Source organism: Pundamilia nyererei, unplaced genomic scaffold (genome assembly GCF_000239375.1).
Source record: "Pundamilia nyererei isolate P.nyererei 1_Seehausen unplaced genomic scaffold, PunNye1.0 scaffold00064, whole genome shotgun sequence".
In the NCBI taxonomy this organism is placed as follows: domain Eukaryota; kingdom Metazoa; phylum Chordata; class Actinopteri; order Cichliformes; family Cichlidae; genus Pundamilia; species Pundamilia nyererei.
The window spans coordinates 79,676-99,310 of NW_005187465.1; the positions used below are offsets into that span (position 1 = coordinate 79,676).

The 19,635-nt window shown below is 42.8% G+C and overlaps 2 protein-coding genes across 2 annotated transcripts; both read left to right on the plus strand.

Moving 5' to 3' along the window:
* The first annotated feature begins 150 nt into the window (after positions 1 to 150).
* Positions 151 to 9,006, plus strand: dlat (dihydrolipoamide S-acetyltransferase (E2 component of pyruvate dehydrogenase complex)). Its single transcript, XM_005735380.2, has 14 exons — positions 151 to 706; positions 2,031 to 2,132; positions 2,209 to 2,333; positions 2,753 to 2,912; positions 4,472 to 4,598; positions 4,721 to 4,896; positions 4,992 to 5,139; positions 5,221 to 5,288; positions 5,573 to 5,659; positions 5,963 to 6,070; positions 6,180 to 6,298; positions 7,561 to 7,723; positions 7,824 to 7,960; positions 8,041 to 9,006. The coding sequence occupies exons 1-14, from the start codon at positions 452 to 454 to the stop codon at positions 8,168 to 8,170; spliced, it is 1,905 nt and encodes a 634-aa protein (XP_005735437.1). The 5' UTR covers positions 151 to 451; the 3' UTR covers positions 8,171 to 9,006.
* Positions 9,007 to 10,873: 1,867 nt separating this feature from the next.
* Positions 10,874 to 17,933, plus strand: LOC102209763 (immunoglobulin superfamily member 11). The gene is made up of 7 exons (XM_005735381.2): positions 10,874 to 11,317; positions 12,136 to 12,296; positions 13,143 to 13,209; positions 13,296 to 13,427; positions 14,746 to 14,901; positions 17,389 to 17,511; positions 17,593 to 17,933. The coding sequence occupies exons 1-7, from the start codon at positions 11,224 to 11,226 to the stop codon at positions 17,793 to 17,795; spliced, it is 936 nt and encodes a 311-aa protein (XP_005735438.1). The 5' UTR covers positions 10,874 to 11,223; the 3' UTR covers positions 17,796 to 17,933.
* Positions 17,934 to 19,635: the final 1,702 nt, after the last annotated feature.

Consider the following 19,635-nt stretch of genomic DNA (forward strand, 5'->3'; position numbering starts at 1 on the left):
ATTCACAGGCTGGCTGAACCCAGGCAAACTTCCCAGTAAAAGAATCTACTGCCATCATGTGGTCATTGATGTGATTACAGCACAATTACATTTATCGCTAAAAACAGTTTGAACAGTTCTTATTATAATTTTTTCTTTGCGTTACTTTGTTTCTTTAGCATTGCACTTATATTGACAGTGGTGGTGTTTTTTTTGTTGTTGTTTTGGGGGTATTCAGCGACTGAATTTTGAGCCGCTGCGATTTACGACACCAACGACAAAGCTACGACAGCACAAGCAAGAAAGCCGTAAATGGTTGTGTTTGGGGCTGGAGGAGGTCATTAGAAAGTGAGGAGTTAAATAGGGGTTGGCTGTCAGGGAGAAGAGACCCTCGGTGTAGGTGTAGTTCTCATGCTGGTGTAAGTCATACATATTATTCACCAGCTCTGTATAGTATCCCAACCGCTGCGAAATGCTTCGTCTGATCCTGCGGCTCAGGCCGTCCTCCGGGCTCCGGTGTCCCCGTGCCCTCCCGGCCGGGCCTGCTGCGCTCAGCTCCCGCTCTGCTCCCGGAACCAGCTGTCTGAGACGGCTTCATTATGGAGCGGGGTCCCGAGCCGCCTCTCTGGACTCCGGCTTCAGCTACAGAGCGACTCTTCTGCGGTCTCCCCAGCTAGCAAGTGGATGTCAGTGCAAGCGCTTCTACAGCCTGCCGCCACACCAGAAGGTAACGCTACCGGAGCCGGTGTCAGGTTGCTATAGCACCCGTGTTCACCGCGTTAGCTGGTTTGACCTCCCTGCCTGTTACAGAGATCTGTTCATGGTTCTGTTTATTAGCTGGAAATCCGGCTCTTCCCTGTATGAGGTTAGCAGGAACTGTTGAACGATTAGTTTCTCCACTGTTCACTGGAGACACTGTTGTGACTGTTTGTGCTGCGGTTCTCCTGAATGACACCAATCCGTCAAACCTGACTTGTGTGCCCCAAACACGGAGGCCATAGGAAATACTTGGGCTATAAAAACGTAACACATGCCTGATGGTGCTGAGCGATACTGCAAAATTTGGTATCGATCCCGATACCAAGTAAATACAGGGTTTCGGATTGCCAGTCCCGATACTTGTAACCTATAAAGACAGCTTAAGTAGGGAACAGCAGTATGTTATTGTTTATGAGGTGATTCATCATAAATTTGCAACTTGTGAACAACTTTTAATGACCACTAACTGACTGAGCTTTGCCTTCCATAATGGCTGTATTTTGTTTCCACAACAAAGTACAGCTTTCAGCTTGTCATCTATTTTGAAACAGTTTTTTTAGACTTGGAACATAAATGTACCTTTCTCTAAAGCACTGTTATTTAAATGTGCTATAGCTTACAAAAAACAAGGATGTGACAGGTACCGCGAAAAGGTTCAGACACTTTTCTGAGCAAATGTTTGAGGTATATTTTACTTTCTCCAAAAATAATTTATCTAACACAGAACTTAGATCTTAGACATTAGAAGTAAAGTACAGGTTGTATCACAATCTGATCCCAATATCAGTGTTTGTTTCAGTACTATCGATATTTGCCTCTGTCTGAGACATTTTAACACAGCGCATTCATTGTAAAGTTTTAAAAAGACGAGATTCATACTTTGTCACTTTCCCCAAGTCAGTTAGAGCAGGTGATTTGTGTTCTCCTCTACTGCATTAGACAGAGGACTTGGAGGGAGCTGATGGTTAATTGGTTGTGGAACAACTTCAGGAACTCCTGAAAACATGAAACAATTATAACGTGGGAAGTCTGACATGCTCGTCCTCCAATTTAAGTGACCTGCTGGTTTATACCACTTTGTCAGTCGGGAGTGCTGCATGTGGATGTAGGTCATTTTATTGAGCAATGAATGAGGTGATGATGATGATGATGTAGCAACAGCAGTTACAACACCTGACTTATGGCACTTTTTTGACTGGCCTTTTGGATACTCTAAAAGGATGATGCAGATCTTTTTTTTAATTTTAAGTTTTAGGTTAAACTTTGATTTTATTCATTTGCTTGTTCTTCAGGTGGAGCTTCCTGCACTGTCGCCCACCATGCAGACAGGAACGATCGCTCGCTGGGAAAAGAAGGAGGGGGAGAAAATCAGCGAGGGTGACCTCATAGCTGAGGTTAGGAGCCACGTGTGCCCACGCTGCCGCAAAACATGATCGTGGTGTACATTTCTAATGTTGCCTCTCTCTGTAGGTAGAGACGGACAAGGCCACTGTGGGATTTGAGATGCTGGAGGAATGCTATCTGGCAAAGATCCTGGTTCCTGAAGGAACCAGAGATGTCAACGTTGGAGCCGTGATTTGCATCACAGTTGACAAGTTAGTGTGTTTGGACAGTCCAGATTCAGAGCTGAGGCCTGTTAGTTCACTGGTGGTTGTTCTTTTATAGTAATGGGACGAATTAATAGTTGAAAAACATTAAATGGGGAGCACTCTGTTTTGATAGTGGCAAAATGCTGCTTTTATTAATTTTTTTCAGTCCTTTAAGTGCATCATTAATCCTAGAGCTTTAACAAACATGATGAAAAGACTTGAATCTTCAGAAAACCCTTAAAATAAACTTTAATGCTGCTTGGTTTACGTCTACATTTATTATGAAATGTAATGAAATGTGCTATATCAATAAAATTGCCAGGTGCCACAATCAAATATGGGAGGTTAAAAGCTGACAGGGTGCCGTATGGCTCAATGCAGTTGTGTCAGTTTTTACTCATTTGTGGATATATTTTCCTCTGCAGCCCTGACTTGGTCTCAGCCTTTAAGGATGTAACACTAGATTCGATCAAAGCAGCCGGTGCCACTCCTTCACCTACTGCCTCTGCTCCGCCTCCACCACCCGCTGCTGCAGCGGCAGCTCAACCTGCAGCCCCTGGAAGCTCTTATCCCGCACACTTGAAGGTAAGCGAGCTCCTCCATAAACGAGTTCGGTCAGAAAGCCGTAGATTTGTGATGTGCACAGCATCTGTTTACGATGATGTTTTGTGTGCGTAGTCTTGGTTTGATCAGGGTTGTCCAGGATCACTGTGTATCAGGGCAGTGAAGCGGATACCACTATGGACTCTTCTGATCATGCGTCAGATTTTGCTACTTTGTGTGGCATTAAACAGTTTCCGTGGATGTGTAGTTTCCATGTATCTGTTATATCGCCAAAAGTTGATTCTGTTCATCTGGACGTAGCGTTTAGTGGGAGAAACGTTTCGTCACTCATCCAAGTGACTTCCTCAGTCTCAGCTGACTGCAGGTTTCCCCAATCTTATAAACAGTACATTTGCATAATGACTGAAACCAGCCCACTGAAGGAACAATAGGCTGGGAGGTCGGTTCCTTAATCTTAATTATGAGAATTTGCATAATTAAGATTGAGCCTTGATCAATGGCCATTAGTACCATTCACAGAGAGTTGGGGAATGGCTGCAATCACAGTATTGTAAGATGGCCAAAGATGTACCCTTATGCCCCCTCCTCGATTCAGAGAGGATCTTTCCCTTTTCACGTAAATGGCCTCCTTGACTCCGCACTCAAACCAGCGTTCCTCCCTGTCCAGGATGTGTACATCCTCATCATTGAAAGAGTGTCCACTGGCCTGTAGGTGTAAATAGACTGCAGAGTCCTGGCCTGACGAGGTAGCTCTTCTGTGTTGCGCCATCCGCTTCGCCAGAGGTTGTTTGGTTTCTCATATGTGTAAATCCTGGCAATCCTCCTGGCACTTAACAGCGTACACTATCTTACTCTGTTTGTGTCGGGGGACCCGATCCTTGGGGTGGACCAATTTTTGGTGCACTATGTTTTCGGGTTTAAAAGCCACAGACCCGGTGTTTAGAAAAAATGCGTCTCAACTGCTCCAATACTCCCAGCTTTGACAAATGTCCAGCTGGGATAACCACATTTACTCAGGGTCTTCTTGATGTGCTGTTCTTCTGCTCCCCTGGCTGCTGTGTCTGTGGGGATGGTATTCGCTCTGTGTTGTAGCGTCCTGATGACACCCAATTTATGCTCCAGTGGATGATGAGGGTCAAACCTTAAATACTGATCCGTATGCGTAGATTTGTGGTATCAGCTTTTCGATGTCCACCATTACTGATGGAAATCTCAGTCTAAGAAGGCTAACTTGCCATTTTTAGACTGTCCTATCTGTTATATTTTTAACTTTCTCTATTTGAAGGACTATTTTCTTTCTCCTTATTTAAAAAACTAACAAAAATAATGTTACACCACATCATCATTTAATCAGAGAGAGGTTAAAGGCTTTAATTTGCTGGAGGCTGTGCCACAAAATTGTCCCTGCCCTTACTTCAGCTGTGAATGTCCCTGTAACATCATTCAGTGTCTTCAGGGGTGATCGTGAAGAAATTTTCTCTAGACCTTTAACAGTGTTTGTTGTAACTTGACTAGATGCTTAAGAGGTTGTCAGTCTTTTTCAGGTCTATTGTTCACATTTGTGGGAATTTGTGTTACAGATCGCACTTCCTGCTCTTTCTCCAACCATGACGATGGGAACAGTGCAGCGCTGGGAGAAGAAGGTCGGAGAGAAGCTGAGCGAAGGAGATCTCTTAGCTGAGATCGAAACTGACAAGGCGACCATTGGTAAATCCAAACGGATTTGAACACATCGATCCTAAAGCGTGTTCACTTTCAGCACTACAGAGGAAAAAATATTTATATGATCTTACTTTTAATACATCCTGGTCCTGTGTGTTTGCATACAGGCTTTGAAGTGCAAGAGGAAGGGTATTTGGCAAAAATTCTGGTGGCGGAGGGAACCCGTGATGTTCCTCTGGGCGCGCCGCTCTGCATCATTGTAGAGAAGGAAAGCGACATTGCCGCTTTCAAGGATTACGTTGAAACTGGGGTGGTTGAGGTTTCCACACCACCTCCAGCACCGGTGAGACTCACAGAAAACCTGCACTTTCAAATAAGAAGTCATTTGGCTTTTGTACAGTTTTAAGTTGCCTTAAGAACACTTTGTTTATGTCGTAGGTCGCAGCTCCAGCTGCTGCATCACCCAGTCCTGCTCCACCAGCAGCAGCTGCTGCCCCTGCAGCACCCAGGAAGGGTCGTGTGTTCATCAGCCCGCTTGCCAAGAAACTCGCTGCCGAGAAAGGAATTAACCTGGCTCAAGTCAGCGGTACGTAGCTGGACCTATGTGATGGACGAAGAGCGTTTGCTGAAGCTTTTACATTTTAATTTTAAATACTCTTTTGTTCAGGGTCTGGCCCTGATGGACGCATCACCAGGAAGGATATTGAGAACTTTGTTCCACCAAAAGCCGCACCTGTAAGGGAAACCCATACTGTTTAGTCACATTAGTGCCCATCAGCCCAGTTAAATCATGTGTACCCATTCTTATTGTTTAATGGTCCTTTTCTTAATACCGATGTAATACTGACAGTCTGATCAATAAGTCCCTGTCAGTCATGCCCATTTTTCTTTTAAATGATACATTTAGCTGTTGCAGGACAGTGATTTATCTGTTTTGGCAAATAATCACAATTATTAATTAATTTCCTGTACCTCTGTTTCTGTTGTCTGTAATGCAAATTAAATCTCTACGTCTGCAGGCTGCTCCAGCTGCTCCTGCATTTGCACCAGCCCCTGCTGCACCAACTGGCACCTTCACAGACATCCCTATCAGCAACATCCGCAAGGTGAGCACCACCACACACCTGCCTCTTGATGGGCCATTACATTCTGTGATGACTTCCGCTGCTAGCAGTCGGTGCATTAGCGGCTCCTTCTGTGCGGGGTGCTGTGCTGGTGTATTGAGAGCTTGGAGGCAAATGTCCCGAGGAGATCTCAGTGTAGCTCCGTTATCTCTGACCTGTGCTAACACATTTTGCCCCACAGGCGGGCACTCCATTTATCAAAACAGACCCAGCCAGCACACCTCATTCCTCTTGGTGATGAATAATGGATCAAAGCTAAAGTGCATATATTTGTCTCTCCTGCAGGTCATTGCTCAGAGGTTGATGCAGTCCAAACAAACCATCCCCCACTATTATTTGTCTGTAGATGTCAACATGGACCAAGTGCTTGAGCTTAGAAAAGAACTCAACGCTGTGAGTTTGTGCTTTCTAATAGAGGTGTAACTGTAGCTTTGTTTTTATCACTGCACTAAAACCTCATTTCCAGCATCTCATAAACGATTTCACCCTCTTCTCTCTGCAGGAGGTGAAAGCCCAGAATATCAAACTTAGTGTGAATGATTTCATCATCAAAGCTAGTGCTCTGGCCTGCCTGAAGGTTCCTGAATGCAACTCGTCCTGGTTGGACACAGTCATTCGTCAGTGAGTAAAAACTCATTAAGAGCCACATGGAGTTTAGTTCCTATAAGCAGCAAACCGAAAACACGTTCTCCTGACTGTGGAAATATCCATCTTGCTTTGTATTCCCAGCCATTGTCTCTTTGGATCTTATCTTTAAATGAGTGCATGCATCACAGAGTGTGTTTACATGCCGTTGGGGAACATTACGCCAGTAAGTCATTTAAATGATAAAACCTTGTTACTGAAGGCAGAAACCATCACGGCCGAAAGCAACTAGTGCAGACTGGTGGTTCTCTCACAGCAGCCGGGACGTGTACAACCACAAGATAGATGCAGAGAAATGAAGTTAACTTGATAGGGAAGTTTAAAATTTAGATTTTTAATTTCAAGATAAATTAACTTTGTTTGTTTTAATTATTGCGCTTGATTGAAACATTTCAAAGTTGGACAGCATGATTTTAATAATCAAAGACAGTCTCGTTAGCACTGGTGAGGTGTCCGTTTGTTTGCAGCAGAGGGGAGAGTAGCAACATGAAATTAACGTTGCTCGTAGCTGAAATTATTTCCATTTTCTGTGCTGTTTAACTGTACATGAAGTCACTTGCACCGTTTCTTACACTGCGTGAGACTTTCTTTATTTTAGTTGTTAAGATGAAGTGTGCAGTATTGATCTAGAATAATAGTGGCCCTATAGTGCACTTGTTTACACATTCGCCCAACAAGCAAAACATCCTGGTAGGAGACGCAGATCTCTTTGGGTTTGTGTCAGCAATGGCATCTGTTATAAAAATGTGCCAAATCAAAACATGCGGAGCTACTCGCTGTGGCCACCTTTTGTGAATAACAGAGTGCCTGAAAGCAGCTTGTTGACTTAGAATAATAATGCAATATCTCCCTCAAGTGCAAAGTGCAATAGTTGCAATGCCTTTATTAGACTTCCCATTATATCGGTGTGCTCCACTGCCTACTTGTATCATTGTTAATGCTGCTATTAGCACTATTTACCTCTCTATTTATAGTTATTTATGGTAGTATAAAACATATTGTTATACTCTTATTCTAATAAGAGTGCCTGTCTGTAAATATAAAGTTCACCAGTGCTTCCAGTTGTGTTGTATGCTCGTGCTTAAATGACAGTTATCTTAATGATGTGATATTTCTCGGGTTGGCAGTTTCAGTTTTGCCAGCAGAGAGCGCTCGGAATAAGTCTTTCAGTTTCGAAAGGGTCGCCTTGAAGAGAGAACTGCGCCGGCATCTGTAATGACTTTATTTATGTTTTCCAGGAATCACGTGGTGGATGTGAGTGTGGCCGTGAGCACAGCCAGTGGCCTCATCACGCCCATAGTGTTTAACGCCCACATCAAAGGACTGACCTCCATCAGCTCAGATGTGACGGCTCTCGCTGGCAAAGCAAGAGACGGCAAACTGCAGCCTCACGAGTTCCAGGTAAGGCTTTTTAATATTCTGACTGAGTGATAATTTATTTATTTTTATTTTTTTTCCTTTCTTCGCAAACCTAAATTGTCCTCTTTATTTTCCCAACCAGGGAGGTACATTCACGATCTCTAACTTAGGCATGTTTGGCATCAAGAACTTCTCGGCGATAATCAACCCTCCTCAGGCTTGCATCCTCGCTGTCGGTGGCTCAGAGAAACGCCTCATGCCTGCTGACAACGAAAAAGGGTCTGTGCATTTATGTAGTAATGTAACAGAATGGCATGGTATCATTTTAAACTGCCGTCTAATGCAGCGGGTCCTTGCAGGTTTGACGTAGCCAACATGATGTCGGTGACGCTGAGCTGTGACCACCGGGTGGTGGACGGCGCGGTCGGTGCACAGTGGCTCGCAGAATTCCGCAAGTTCCTGGAGAAACCCGTCACCATGCTGTTGTGACGAGACTGTACTGCCATCAAACTGCAGCAACAGGCAGAGGCTTCTCACTGAAGCGATCCGATTGGTCTAAACTGGTCTGGATCCTCCCGTGATTGGCTGGCCCTGGCACCAGGTCACTCCCTGTTACCCAGAAGGGGAAGAGGCAGGACTCACTCCGCTTACTTGTCTGTCTCGCTTTCTTTCCTACCGATCTGTCTCCCCTCTTGCGCTTTCTCACCTATACTCTATTTATTGTGGCCCCCATCTTACACGAGACCAGAATTAGGAGCAACTTACCCTAGAAGAGCAACTGACTGTGCGTCACTAAAAAGGGAAGTGTTACATGTCAAACCAGAGAGCAAATCTATCCCGTATACCCCTATTTCTGCCAACTTGCATACGGGAATCTGTGAATGTTAGAAAATAGGAAATGCTATTTGTGGATAAAAGATTTGAGATGTTTGTATGCTTGTTGGGATCACACAGATCTACACACCTGTCCCTGTTATGATCCCAGACACTCAAAATACAAGATGTTTTCTGTAGGGAGGGTGAAGCTAGGGTTATGTATATTGACTGTGGATGAAAAGAGTTGTATGTGTATATTTGTATATGGTGGTGAGACGTTTGGATGAAAACAAATCAAGCTCTTGGAGACTTCACCATAGAACTTAATAACTGTATAGCTCAGAATGAAAAAGGCTGCCCTTACAGGAAATATCGAACGGTTTTGCCAATTCTCTCTTCAGCGGGGATGTTTTGTTTTCTAGTCTCAAACATTCTGTATTTCACAGCTGGAACGCACAAAGGTGGTGCTGGATGCTATTTGTAATTTGAATAAACTGGGTGAAGACAACCTTGTGCCATAAGCTCCTTTGTTTTGTGTCGTTGTTGTTGTTGTTGGAAGACTTGATGTAAGATTGTATTCGCACACGGTGATCTGCCCAAATCGAAGTGCAAGTGACGTACCTTTCTTGGGCATTGGTCTGATTGCAAACGACACCTGAACCTGGAGCCTCAATGACCACATTGGTTCAGGTATGTGGATGACATCTAGGTGAAAATCAAATCTCAGGATGTGCCACAGTTCACTGATCACATTAACTCGGTGGACCAACACAACTTTGCCAGTGAGGATATGAAAAGTGAAAGGTTAGCCTTCTTAGACTGAGATTTCCATCAGTAATGGGAGACATTTAAAAACTGCTTTGTACCATAAACCTATACATATGGATCAGACTCTCATCACACTCTGGAGAAGAAACTGGGTGTCATCAGAACGTTACAACACAGCGTGGATATCATTCCCACAGATATGGTGGCCAGGGGAGCAGAAAAGCATATCAAGAAGGCCCTGAGTAAATGTGGTTATCCCAGCAGGACTTTTGTCAAAGCTGGAAAGGCACCTAAAGAAAGCTCCAGGCGATCCAGGAGAGAACAAGGACAACTGCTGTCTAAGCGAAAACCTTTAGTGATCCACAACGTACCATTTCAGTCAATTTTTCATGTTAAAAATACAGGTGGATGATGAATCAAAGGAAAAGCCTGAATGTTTGACTCCTACAGTGAGTAGAGCTGGTGGATGTGTCTTTGTGTGTGTGTGTGTGTGTGTGTGGTAGCGGGGGAAAAAGAATGAATCGCTGCACATCTGTGTCTAATATCTGTTCCCTATCATCACCTTCATCCTTTGAAGCATTTCTATCTCAGTGGGAGTGCCTCCATCTGAAGAACTTAATAGTTTAATGATGCCATAAACTTTGTAGTCCATATCTTTTTTTCCCTTCATATGTTGGTGCGGATGGTGTAGGCATTTATTCAAATCCCCATGGTATCACAAATCTCTCTCTCTACATATATATACATACACATACATGGAGCACTACTCTTCTACAGCCCATCCGATTTCCACAGCACAGTTGGGTCTTTCTCCATGAACCATCACAGTGAAACATGGCAGCATTTACTTATGTTCCCATATGAATTCCATAAATGTGACAACAGTTTATATGTTTAGACGATGACTGCAGAACGTGCCCGGCAGATCGACTTAGCGAGTCATTACTTAGTGAACACATTTTATGTAAATACATCAAAGAGGAGCTCTGCTGGATTTTTATTTTGCCTGTAGGTCATAACGGAAGGATGTCATCATCTGATGACTCTTCTAGTGTCAAAAACACACCTCTTTGCACCACTGACGACCTTCATTTGTTCTTGAAGCCTTGAAGCTGTAAATAACCAGATGATGCAAAATGTTAAAGCTGTTTTTTTGGCCTCTTACCACAAGGACAGAGAGTGTGGATTTTTGGCTTTATGGTAAAAACAAAATGCCCAAAAGCTTATTTGAGACAACACCCAAAAGTCTGAAGCTCTTCGGTTGTTTGTTTGAATCCAGGCTCGGGCCTTTCTGTGGTCTCATGTCTGTGTGGGTTGTCTCAGGTACTCCGGCCTCCTCCCACATACCAAATACATGCGTGCGTTTAGGTCAATTGGTGATTCTAACTTGACCAGGATGGGTTCACCCTGGACAGGTCTCTGTATTTTGACTGAAATCAGAGACCCCGGATTGCATAGATGGAAGAAGCTGTATGGATTATGAACATAAATGAGCATTATTTGCTGACAAATGAATCCATTTTAAGAATATGTTCAGTTAGTTTACCATACCTGGTGCACGGATTGTTTCACCTCTGCAAAGATGAAACATAAGATGCTCCTGAATTTGGAAAACAACCATGAACGTTTGACACTCCCATGGCCGCACCATGTTGCTTACCTCTTGCTGAATACATGCACGTTGTAGCTTCTGCAGCTGCAGTTTTCGTCACGCTACACTAACTAATTAGACTACAAGCTCACGCTGTAGGTACCACTGTAGGAACAGCTAATAGGAGCAGAAAAATTCCTTGTGCGCTCGCTTACCTGACAACCTAATTAGAGAAAATTCTCCCAGCTGACAACGGGACAGAGACAGAGAGTGAAAATAACAGGGAGGGGTTGATCGCAGCACTCGATACATTAATCATGCATGCCTGGGTTTTTTGGGCCACCAGCTTGGAGACCGTAGGGATGAGATGACTGCCTCTCTGTCTTCCCTAACAGCTATGGGTGCTACAGGGAGATGGATGTTCTGGACCTTGTGTGTGTGTTTCACCGCTCAGGAGAACAGTGAGTAGGCCTGTCTTAAGAAAAGATTGAATTATTGCTGCTTTAGTACACTGCAGCAGCTTCGAGTGTTTGAAGGATTTGCAAAGTTTCACGAATGTTTGCTGCGACTCTGTGATTCTTTGCACGGATATTGCTAAGGCAGAAGGTTCCTTCTCTAGTGTAAAAGGAGACGTGACATGAATAACCTAAAACCTTATGAGTATTTAGAAAGAAGCATTTAAGCTTTTCCAGACAGAAATGTAAGACTGTGGGCGACCTCTTGATGCATGCGTGGACTGTTCGCTGTATACACATGCACAAATTCATCAAATGAGATGATATTTATTTAGTACGAGCTACAGGGGCTTTATTCATGTTAGTGCCGTTATTAATCAACTGCCTCTAAAGCGTGACCTTTTAATATTAATACAATACAGTATGTTTGACATTTTGAGTCTTAATGAAAGTCTCTCTTGAGGCCAGCATTTTCAGAACTTGTGATCTACGTAAAAACAACAAGAGAAATGACCAAACACATCCTAGTGAAGTGGCCTGTTGTTCTTCTCGTCCTGTGACGGATCTGGCTCAACCTCAGAGCTGTCAAGTTTAATTAACGACGACTGTGCTCGCTCAATTCCCACGCACACAAAAGGGCCCGGGGATGGCAGAGAGGAGGAGGGAGGAGGTTCATTATTGCAGTAATGAAGGGGAGAGTGAGGCCTGGTGCTGTCTGCACGTCAGCAGAAAAACAGCAGATGGGTGACGATAAAACAAGAAGAAATACCTGTGTGATGTCATAGGTAATGCTCGTCTCATTTGAATCTTTTCCCCCCTCCTAGCTGCGCTCAGGGTAACCATGAGAGAATCCAGTCTGGAGGTGGCTCGAGGGGATTTTGTCGTCCTGCCCTGCTCCTTCTACACCTCCGCCTCCAACCACCTCTCCAGACTCAACATCATCTGGACGCTGACTCCCTTCTCCAGTCCAGAGGCCCCGATACAGGTGTGGCAATACATCTGTCAGGGTGATGCCTTGAAATTGCATATTTTAGCATGGCTGTAGCTCATGGGGTGGAGCAGGCGATCTGCTAATTAGAGGCTTGGCGGTTAGGTTCCCTGGCTGCTCCCGTCTGCATGCCAAAGTATCCGTGGGCAAGATACTGAAGAGAAATGTCTTCACACACAAAGAACAACCCTGTAGTGCGTCACATAGACAGCACTTGAGAATGAGGCATGTTGTATAAAGCCTTTTGAGTGTTCAGGTAGAAAGGTGCTATATAAGTTCCAGTCCATTTATATTCTCTACATATCCTGTTGTGTTCGAGTAACGTTTGTTTTAAATCAGTTTATTTCAAACGTAAGGCACAGGGGCCAGAAGTGGCCCGGTAAACACTCCAATCTGGCCCCCTGGACGGCTTTGGAAAATGTGAAACAGGGAATAAGTTTTACAGCTTTTCCTTCTGGCAAAGGTCTTCCCAGTGACCATTCATACTGCACCACACACACACACCAAATCCAAATTTTAAAAAAGGACATTTTCTGTGAATTAACAAAAACTTTGTTTCATTGTTACAGGACAAACTGTGAAATGAGCTTCCAGAACTTTTTCTGCCCATTTTCTACAATTTAAACCTAAAACATCGATCTGACTGATTGTTTTTTTTTCACTTACTGCAGCAGCATTTCTTTATTGGGTAGAAAAACTGAGGCGTACCATTAAAACTGCAGTTATTTTCTTATATATCCCCAGGATTAAACGTGTAGCTAAACATCTTTACACTTAAGATCAAAGTGTTTGTGGCCCACAATGTAAATGGACTTTGACATCCTTGTTTTAATTGATTTCCAGGTGATTGTGTACGATCACAGGCAGGTGATTGAAGACCCCTCCCTCATTGGCAGGGTGGGTTTCACAGGTAAAATGTAAGATGATCCTCTTTTCATAGATGAAACTTGATACTGAAGACAGACAAAAACATTATTTCATGTGCTCCTTGTGCAGGTCTTCCTTTGAGTGCAGATATCATGCTAAACGACACACGGGTCTCAGATGCTGGTATTTACCGCTGCATGGTTAACAACCCACCGGAGATTACAGATCCCGGCATCGGAGAGCTGGTGCTCAGTGTTCTGGGTAAGTTATTGAGAGTTGAGCAGCTGGCAGAAGCACTCGCACATTATGACCATTTACCAAAGCAGGAATTGGTGATCCATTTGTCTTTTTTTTTCTCTGTGATTCTAACTATGACATTTGTTGTTTTCCAAACCAAATCTGCCAAAACTGCTGTGGATTTATTTGTAGTGCAAATACCGAGGAGCCAAACAGGTTAGGTTAATTAAAACATTTGTAGCCCTGCCGACATCAATCGTGGTGCTGCTGGTCGGTCTGTTTTTTAGTTCAGACTCACACAATTTTCTAGATACAATCACGCGGCCGAGGGGAGGTTTCCTAATGACTTTGGTGGCTCTGTGACTTTTCCTCCAATGAACAACCTGCTGGGAAGATTTCTATAATATTTGGCAACACACATTCACACAGCTCTCAGGGTGAATTCTGCTATCTTAGTTGATAAACCGAGTTTGTCTCTGGTGTGAATCGGCTGATAAAGACATAATGTTGTTCAGTGCTTTGGTTGAAGCAGAGCGCATCCAATAAAGGAAAAATATTTTGAAACCTTATCAGATCTCATAATTTTGACAGAGAATTGCACAATCCCTGAAGGTTAAAACTGATTTGGGAGAGCTGCTATAACGTGAGTGTAATGTGATAAAAGGTTTGTCTAAAGTAAATCCAGCAGTTCCCATGCTTTTGGGACAAAGGACGCATAATCTGAATAGAGGTGAAGCATATGCTTAGAAGCACTTTTGTTCTTGGAAGTCAAAATTTCAGCTCATCTCAAATTTTTGAGTTATGAGCCTTAATTTGCTCAAACTTCTAAGTCAAATTTTTAAGATAACTCAAACCTTTGAGACAATAACCTGAAATTCTGACCTATAAATAGCAAAAAAAAATTTCAGTGGCAGAAATAAGCTTCTGCAGAGCAGAGCCGGGCAGAGCATAATGATGCACGAGCATGTTCTGTTGTTACAGCAGCATTACTTGTTGTAACAATAAAACAAGACTATTTTAAACTGTGTTGTCACATGTTGATATGACAACACAGTTGACCACAACCCCCCAAAATATACACCATTAACTTTAGCTGTTAATGGTGTATATAAAAAGCACAGATAATGTGAAATTTGGAATGCTATCCCAGAGGCATACACTGATAAATCCATTTATACAAGAGAGTTTAAATGTTATTGAGTCAGCGGTTTACCAGATAGTTAAATTTTTACAGACCATCTTTCAGCTTTGCTTCTAAAAGCCACCGGCTAAAAAGTTCAAATGTGTGTCGTCTCGGTTTGTATCACATCTTTTAAGAAATTCATCTGTGGGTCATCTATAGTGCCGCCTTCGCTGCCTGTGTGCCAGTGGGATGGAGACATCAATATGGGAGGAAGTGTCAGGCTGTCCTGCTTGGTGGCAGAGGGCATCCCCACTCCAGAGATCCGCTGGGAGAAACTGAATCCAGATGAAATCTCCCTTCCCATCAACATGGAGAGTCAGTTACACACACACACACACACACACACACGGATATGTATTAAACTTAAAAGCACCCCTTGAGCTGAATCAAAATAATCTTGTGTGCAGATCGTTATTTAGATCTTAAAGTCCAAAAAGAGTCAACTAAATGACCCTAAAATGACGCACAGTAAATGTTTGAATTTAATAGTGCAAGTGAAATATGATGGATATTATAATTGACTCCATTATAGCGCAATAAGGCTTCCGGCTATGACAAGCAGATTTAGTGCCTATTAAAAAGTATTTAACCACTTGGTGGCTTTTTCACTTAAAGCAAAAACACGCACACATGGGTCTGCTATAAAAAAAAAAGGAAGGCGTATTAAAGTCATAAGTGTTTTAAAATGAAAGTGTATTTAGGACTGTTTAAATGGAAGAGAAATTTAGTATTGCACTTCTTAGAAAAACAAAATCGACTATTTAAAGAAAGGATGGACTGAATTGGAGCATCATTAGCAAATATAACTTTAACTTTAGTCTCCAGTGTATGGGATAAGCTTTTTATTTCAGTTTTTCCCCACAGAAATAATTATGTCACTCAGCATGAGACCTGTGGCTAAAACACGAGTTTTACCAGATGTGGTACAAAAGAGCTTTTATCAAAGATCTTTGATTTAAAAAGAAAAAAAGCTTTTCTATATAAACACTTGAGTGGAAAGAAATGTCATCATCATGAAGGTTATTCTCCCACTAATGCATATCATTAACTCCTGCTTTGTGTTTTGTCCTGTTTGCTGTCTGGTGGTTTCCAAATGCTCACTTTCACTCACTCCCTCACTGGTTGGAGCAGATGGCTTCTCCTCCCTGAGCCTGGTTCTGCTGGAGGTCTCTTCCTATTAATAGGGAGCTCTTCTTACCCATTAGACTGCTGGGCTTCTCTCCCCAATACTGTAGGGTTTTTTCTTTAAATGTAAACTTCCTTGAGATAACTTTGGTTGTAAACAGGTGTTATATAAACCGAATTAAAGTGAATTTAATAACATAAAGTAGTCAAATGCTCTTTAAAAAAAGCACTGATGTGTTCTTGCTTATTTTCTCTCAGGTTAAATACTCATACATGACACACGCTTTAGATATTAGCGTTCACACATGTGCAGGTGATCCTAAATGCTCTAAATTATTGTTTTTTGACAGTTTTTTCTACTCTTAGGAGGATATGATAAATATGACTACCTCGCAGCCACAGGTACTCGGTATAGTGGCCCCAACCCACCAGCTTGTCAGATCTTTTGCTTCTGATGGGCACCCAATCAGGAGAAGGTTTCTTTGAAGTAGTGCGGAGATCCTCAAAGAGAGGGAAGCTCAGTTTGTCCTCTTCAGATGGTGGATGAAATAAAGCCATTTATAGGATCAATAAGGATTGTTTTGAAACATGAATAATGCAAAGAGTTCAAGCTTAAAAATACATATTCCTGGAAATAAGCTCAATACTCCACTTAAAAATAATTAAAGGAATACCTAGAAACACAACTGATCTCATTGGGGGGAAAAAAATCATGCTGGATATCTATATTGATGTGGACCGGGTAACAGAAGAAAGGATGCCACCTTGTTTGATGGAAATGAAAATTATTAACCTACAGAAGACTAAATTCAAAGACAAATTCAAAGGGACCTCCTCCCAGATCTGGACCAAGGCATCACTGAGCTCTGGACTGTCTGAACTGCACCCTGGCAGTGTCGGATGGACTGAAACATAAAGTCCCAGAGGTGTTCTATTGGAGCCAGTCAATGATATCAATACCTTAATTCTCCAGAAACTGTCTGCATTTTCTCACCACGTGAAGTCGGGTTATTGTCATACACCACAAGGAACCCAGGACCCACTGCACCAGCGTAGAGTCTGACAATCCAAGGATTTCATCCTGATATCTAATGGGTCAGGGTGATCAGATCCTGGTACTGCTGATGGTTTAAGGACCTTCTACGGCCCTGTCCTGCTCTCCTAGAGTAACTGCCTGTCTCCTCCATGCTCTTGAGACTGTGCTGGGAGACACAGCAAACCTTCTGTCAATGGCACATAGTTATGTGTTATCCTGGAGCAGTTAGCCCTGACCCTAGGGGTGAGTATTTCCTAATACTCACCCCAGCTTGTCTGACACCACCAACCACTAGTGAAAACAGTCAGAAAAAATGAGAAGGACAAAAATGGCAGAGTCCTCCACCATGTAAAACCATTCCTGTCTTGGTGGTTGTCTTATTGTTGGCCTTCAATGCCCCTGTTGTTGTTGTTGTTGTCCTTAACAGCAAAGCAGCTGAAACCGATTAACAACCCCCTCTGATACTTAACTCACCACATCTATATCCCAGAAAGTTTAACTGCCTTAACGCTATATTCTGATTAAAAAGTGTTCCTTTCTAATTTTTTAGCCATTATATAATGCTGGAAGTTTAATATATATTAAGCATGAGATTTGTAAGACAGCGCACTCACCGTCATACTCGTCTTCCTCTCTCTAAGGTGAACTATCAGGCTCTGTTCAAATTGTCAACGTGTCCTCTCAGACCTCCGGCCTGTACCGATGCTCCGCCACTAACACCCTGGGAACAGAGAACTGCTACATCAACTTATCCATCTACAGCAGTAAGATCCTCTTTGTGCACCCATAACCCTCTGCCAGAGTTTTTATGCCCTGTGATAAAACGTTCTTGTATTTCTGCCCAGCCCCAGACAGTCCCTCTGGTGTACTGCAGGGTGTGCTGCTGACCTTGTCTATGTGCCTGCTGTTGCTGGCTTTGCTGGTGCTCGTTCTGTGGCTCCATCACACAGGGCAGGATGGGAGGTTGAGGAAGGGGAGAGGAGACAAGGAGGAGTTTTATAACGAGATACGGTACACGCCGTCCCTGATGAAACGCTCTTTTGTTTGATTTCTCAAAGACTTCCGGGACTTTTTAATGTATCCATGTAAAAGATGTCTGCAGCCCAGACCAGAGTTCCCTGAATGTTACTCCACAGCTGTAAAGCATCAGAAACTTTGAAATAAAAGTGGAATAAATGTTCTGAAAGGTGTGATAGCAATGCGTCTCATTTATGCTCATTTCCTCCAAACCAGCTTTTAAAGGTAACCATCAATGATCCCCTCAGCTTTAACCAAAGACAAAAAACTGCACTCAAAGTCAAGTCACCATCTTTCATGTAAGTTTTCCCTGTTTTTGGTCATAATTCTGAGCTAAGCTCTTACCTGGCTTCTGCTTCACATGGACCTCGCGAACAAGAGTGGAATCATCTAACTTCTCAATAAAACAAATACCTACATTTCCCTGAAAGCATCAGGCGAGAACATTTATGCACATTATCAGAGTCGATAAATTTAGGTTGCCAGTGGGAAATGTCATTGGGTTTTCAATCCAACTCCTCCTTGTAAATCTCTTGAGAAAACCAAGCATTTCCCTTGGACGCGAGGTTGAACTGTTCAGTGTAAGAGGACAGTGACACTGCTTTTAGAGCATTTTTTGGCTTTTGAATATTTTCAGCAGCCACACACTGGCCACTTTATTAGGTATGCCTCACTAGTATCCTTTTACCTTCAGTGCTGCCTCAAATCAGAAGGTGCTGGAAACATTCCTCAGAGATTTTGGTTGATGGTGACATTACATCAGCACATAATTCCAGCAGATTTGTTGGCTGCATATCCACGATGTGAATCTCCTGTTTCACCACATGCCAAAGGTGCGCCACTGGATTGAGATCTGGTGACTGTGGCAGCTGTTTGAGTACAGTGCCATAGTGCTGGAAGCACTGTGGTCAAAAAGGGATGAGCACGCTCCGCAGCAATGCTTAATTGGTACCAAGTGTGCAAGAAAATATCCCCCACACCCCTCCACCACCATGCTGAACATGATGCTATCATGTTGTTTACATCAAATCCATTTTTCCTTGGAGACATTTGTGTTAACGAGAAGTTAAACAGATTACCCGATGAAGTGGACAGGTGAGCGTACAGTTTAATTAAACCCGAGTGCCCGCTCAGTGGTGCTGTTTTTACTGTAGCATAAGGCTTTAAGCTGCTAGGACAAAGATTGAAAATCCTCCAGACAAAAACAACAGCAAAAAACAGACCAACAGGACAAATGCCAGAAAATAAAAATCACACAGCAGTTAATTTCCAAACAAAGACAAAAACCTTTAATTTAAATAGGAGGGGGAAAAAAAAGAAATCACATAAAAAAAAAAACACTGTACAGAACATTTAACATCGACTTAAAGTTCTTAAATAAAAGACCCCGCCCCTCCAAAAGTAACTAAAAATAACAAAACTATAACAAAGTGGGATGGTGTATGATACATTTTTGTGCAAAAGAAGTATGAACCAATTCTTCCCAAACTGCACATCTTGATGTGGAGAGGGCGCCTCTCTCCACTCAGGTGTCTTTCTACAGGTAAACACGAGAGTCCCTCCCCTAAACATCAGCATAGTGTCTTTGATGTAAAAAGACCCCCCCCCCCAAAAAAAATCCAATAATAAAATAGATTTATATTTTAAATATATTTATATAACAAACATGCTGTACAGAACGTCAGAGATTAAGAAATCCCTTTTTTTGGACACTCACATCTGTCTGTCAACTTGTGCTTCCCCGACTCCAACTAAAAGGCAAAAAAAAAAGCAAAACTGAACAAAAGTCGAGCTCCCCGTCGTTTAGAAGTAAAATAAATGAAAAAAGAAAAACAGAAAACAGCACTGATCAGAAAAGTCTCTGTTTTTCC

Excerpts from the sequence above, each read along its gene's own strand:
- LOC102209763 (XM_005735381.2), top strand. The coding sequence starts at position 11,224 with ATGACTGCCTCTCTGTCTTCCCTAACAGCTATGGGTGCTACAGGGAGA. Across the intron at positions 14,902-17,388 it reads CCTTCCCATCAACATGGAGA|GTGAACTATCAGGCTCTGTT; the intron begins GTCAGTTACACA and ends CCTCTCTCTAAG. Across the intron at positions 17,512-17,592 it reads CAACTTATCCATCTACAGCA|CCCCAGACAGTCCCTCTGGT; the intron begins GTAAGATCCTCT and ends ATTTCTGCCCAG.
- dlat (XM_005735380.2), top strand. The coding sequence starts at position 452 with ATGCTTCGTCTGATCCTGCGGCTCAGGCCGTCCTCCGGGCTCCGGTGT. Across the intron at positions 5,289-5,572 it reads TTCCACCAAAAGCCGCACCT|GCTGCTCCAGCTGCTCCTGC; the intron begins GTAAGGGAAACC and ends CTACGTCTGCAG. Across the intron at positions 7,961-8,040 it reads CCTGCTGACAACGAAAAAGG|GTTTGACGTAGCCAACATGA; the intron begins GTCTGTGCATTT and ends GGGTCCTTGCAG.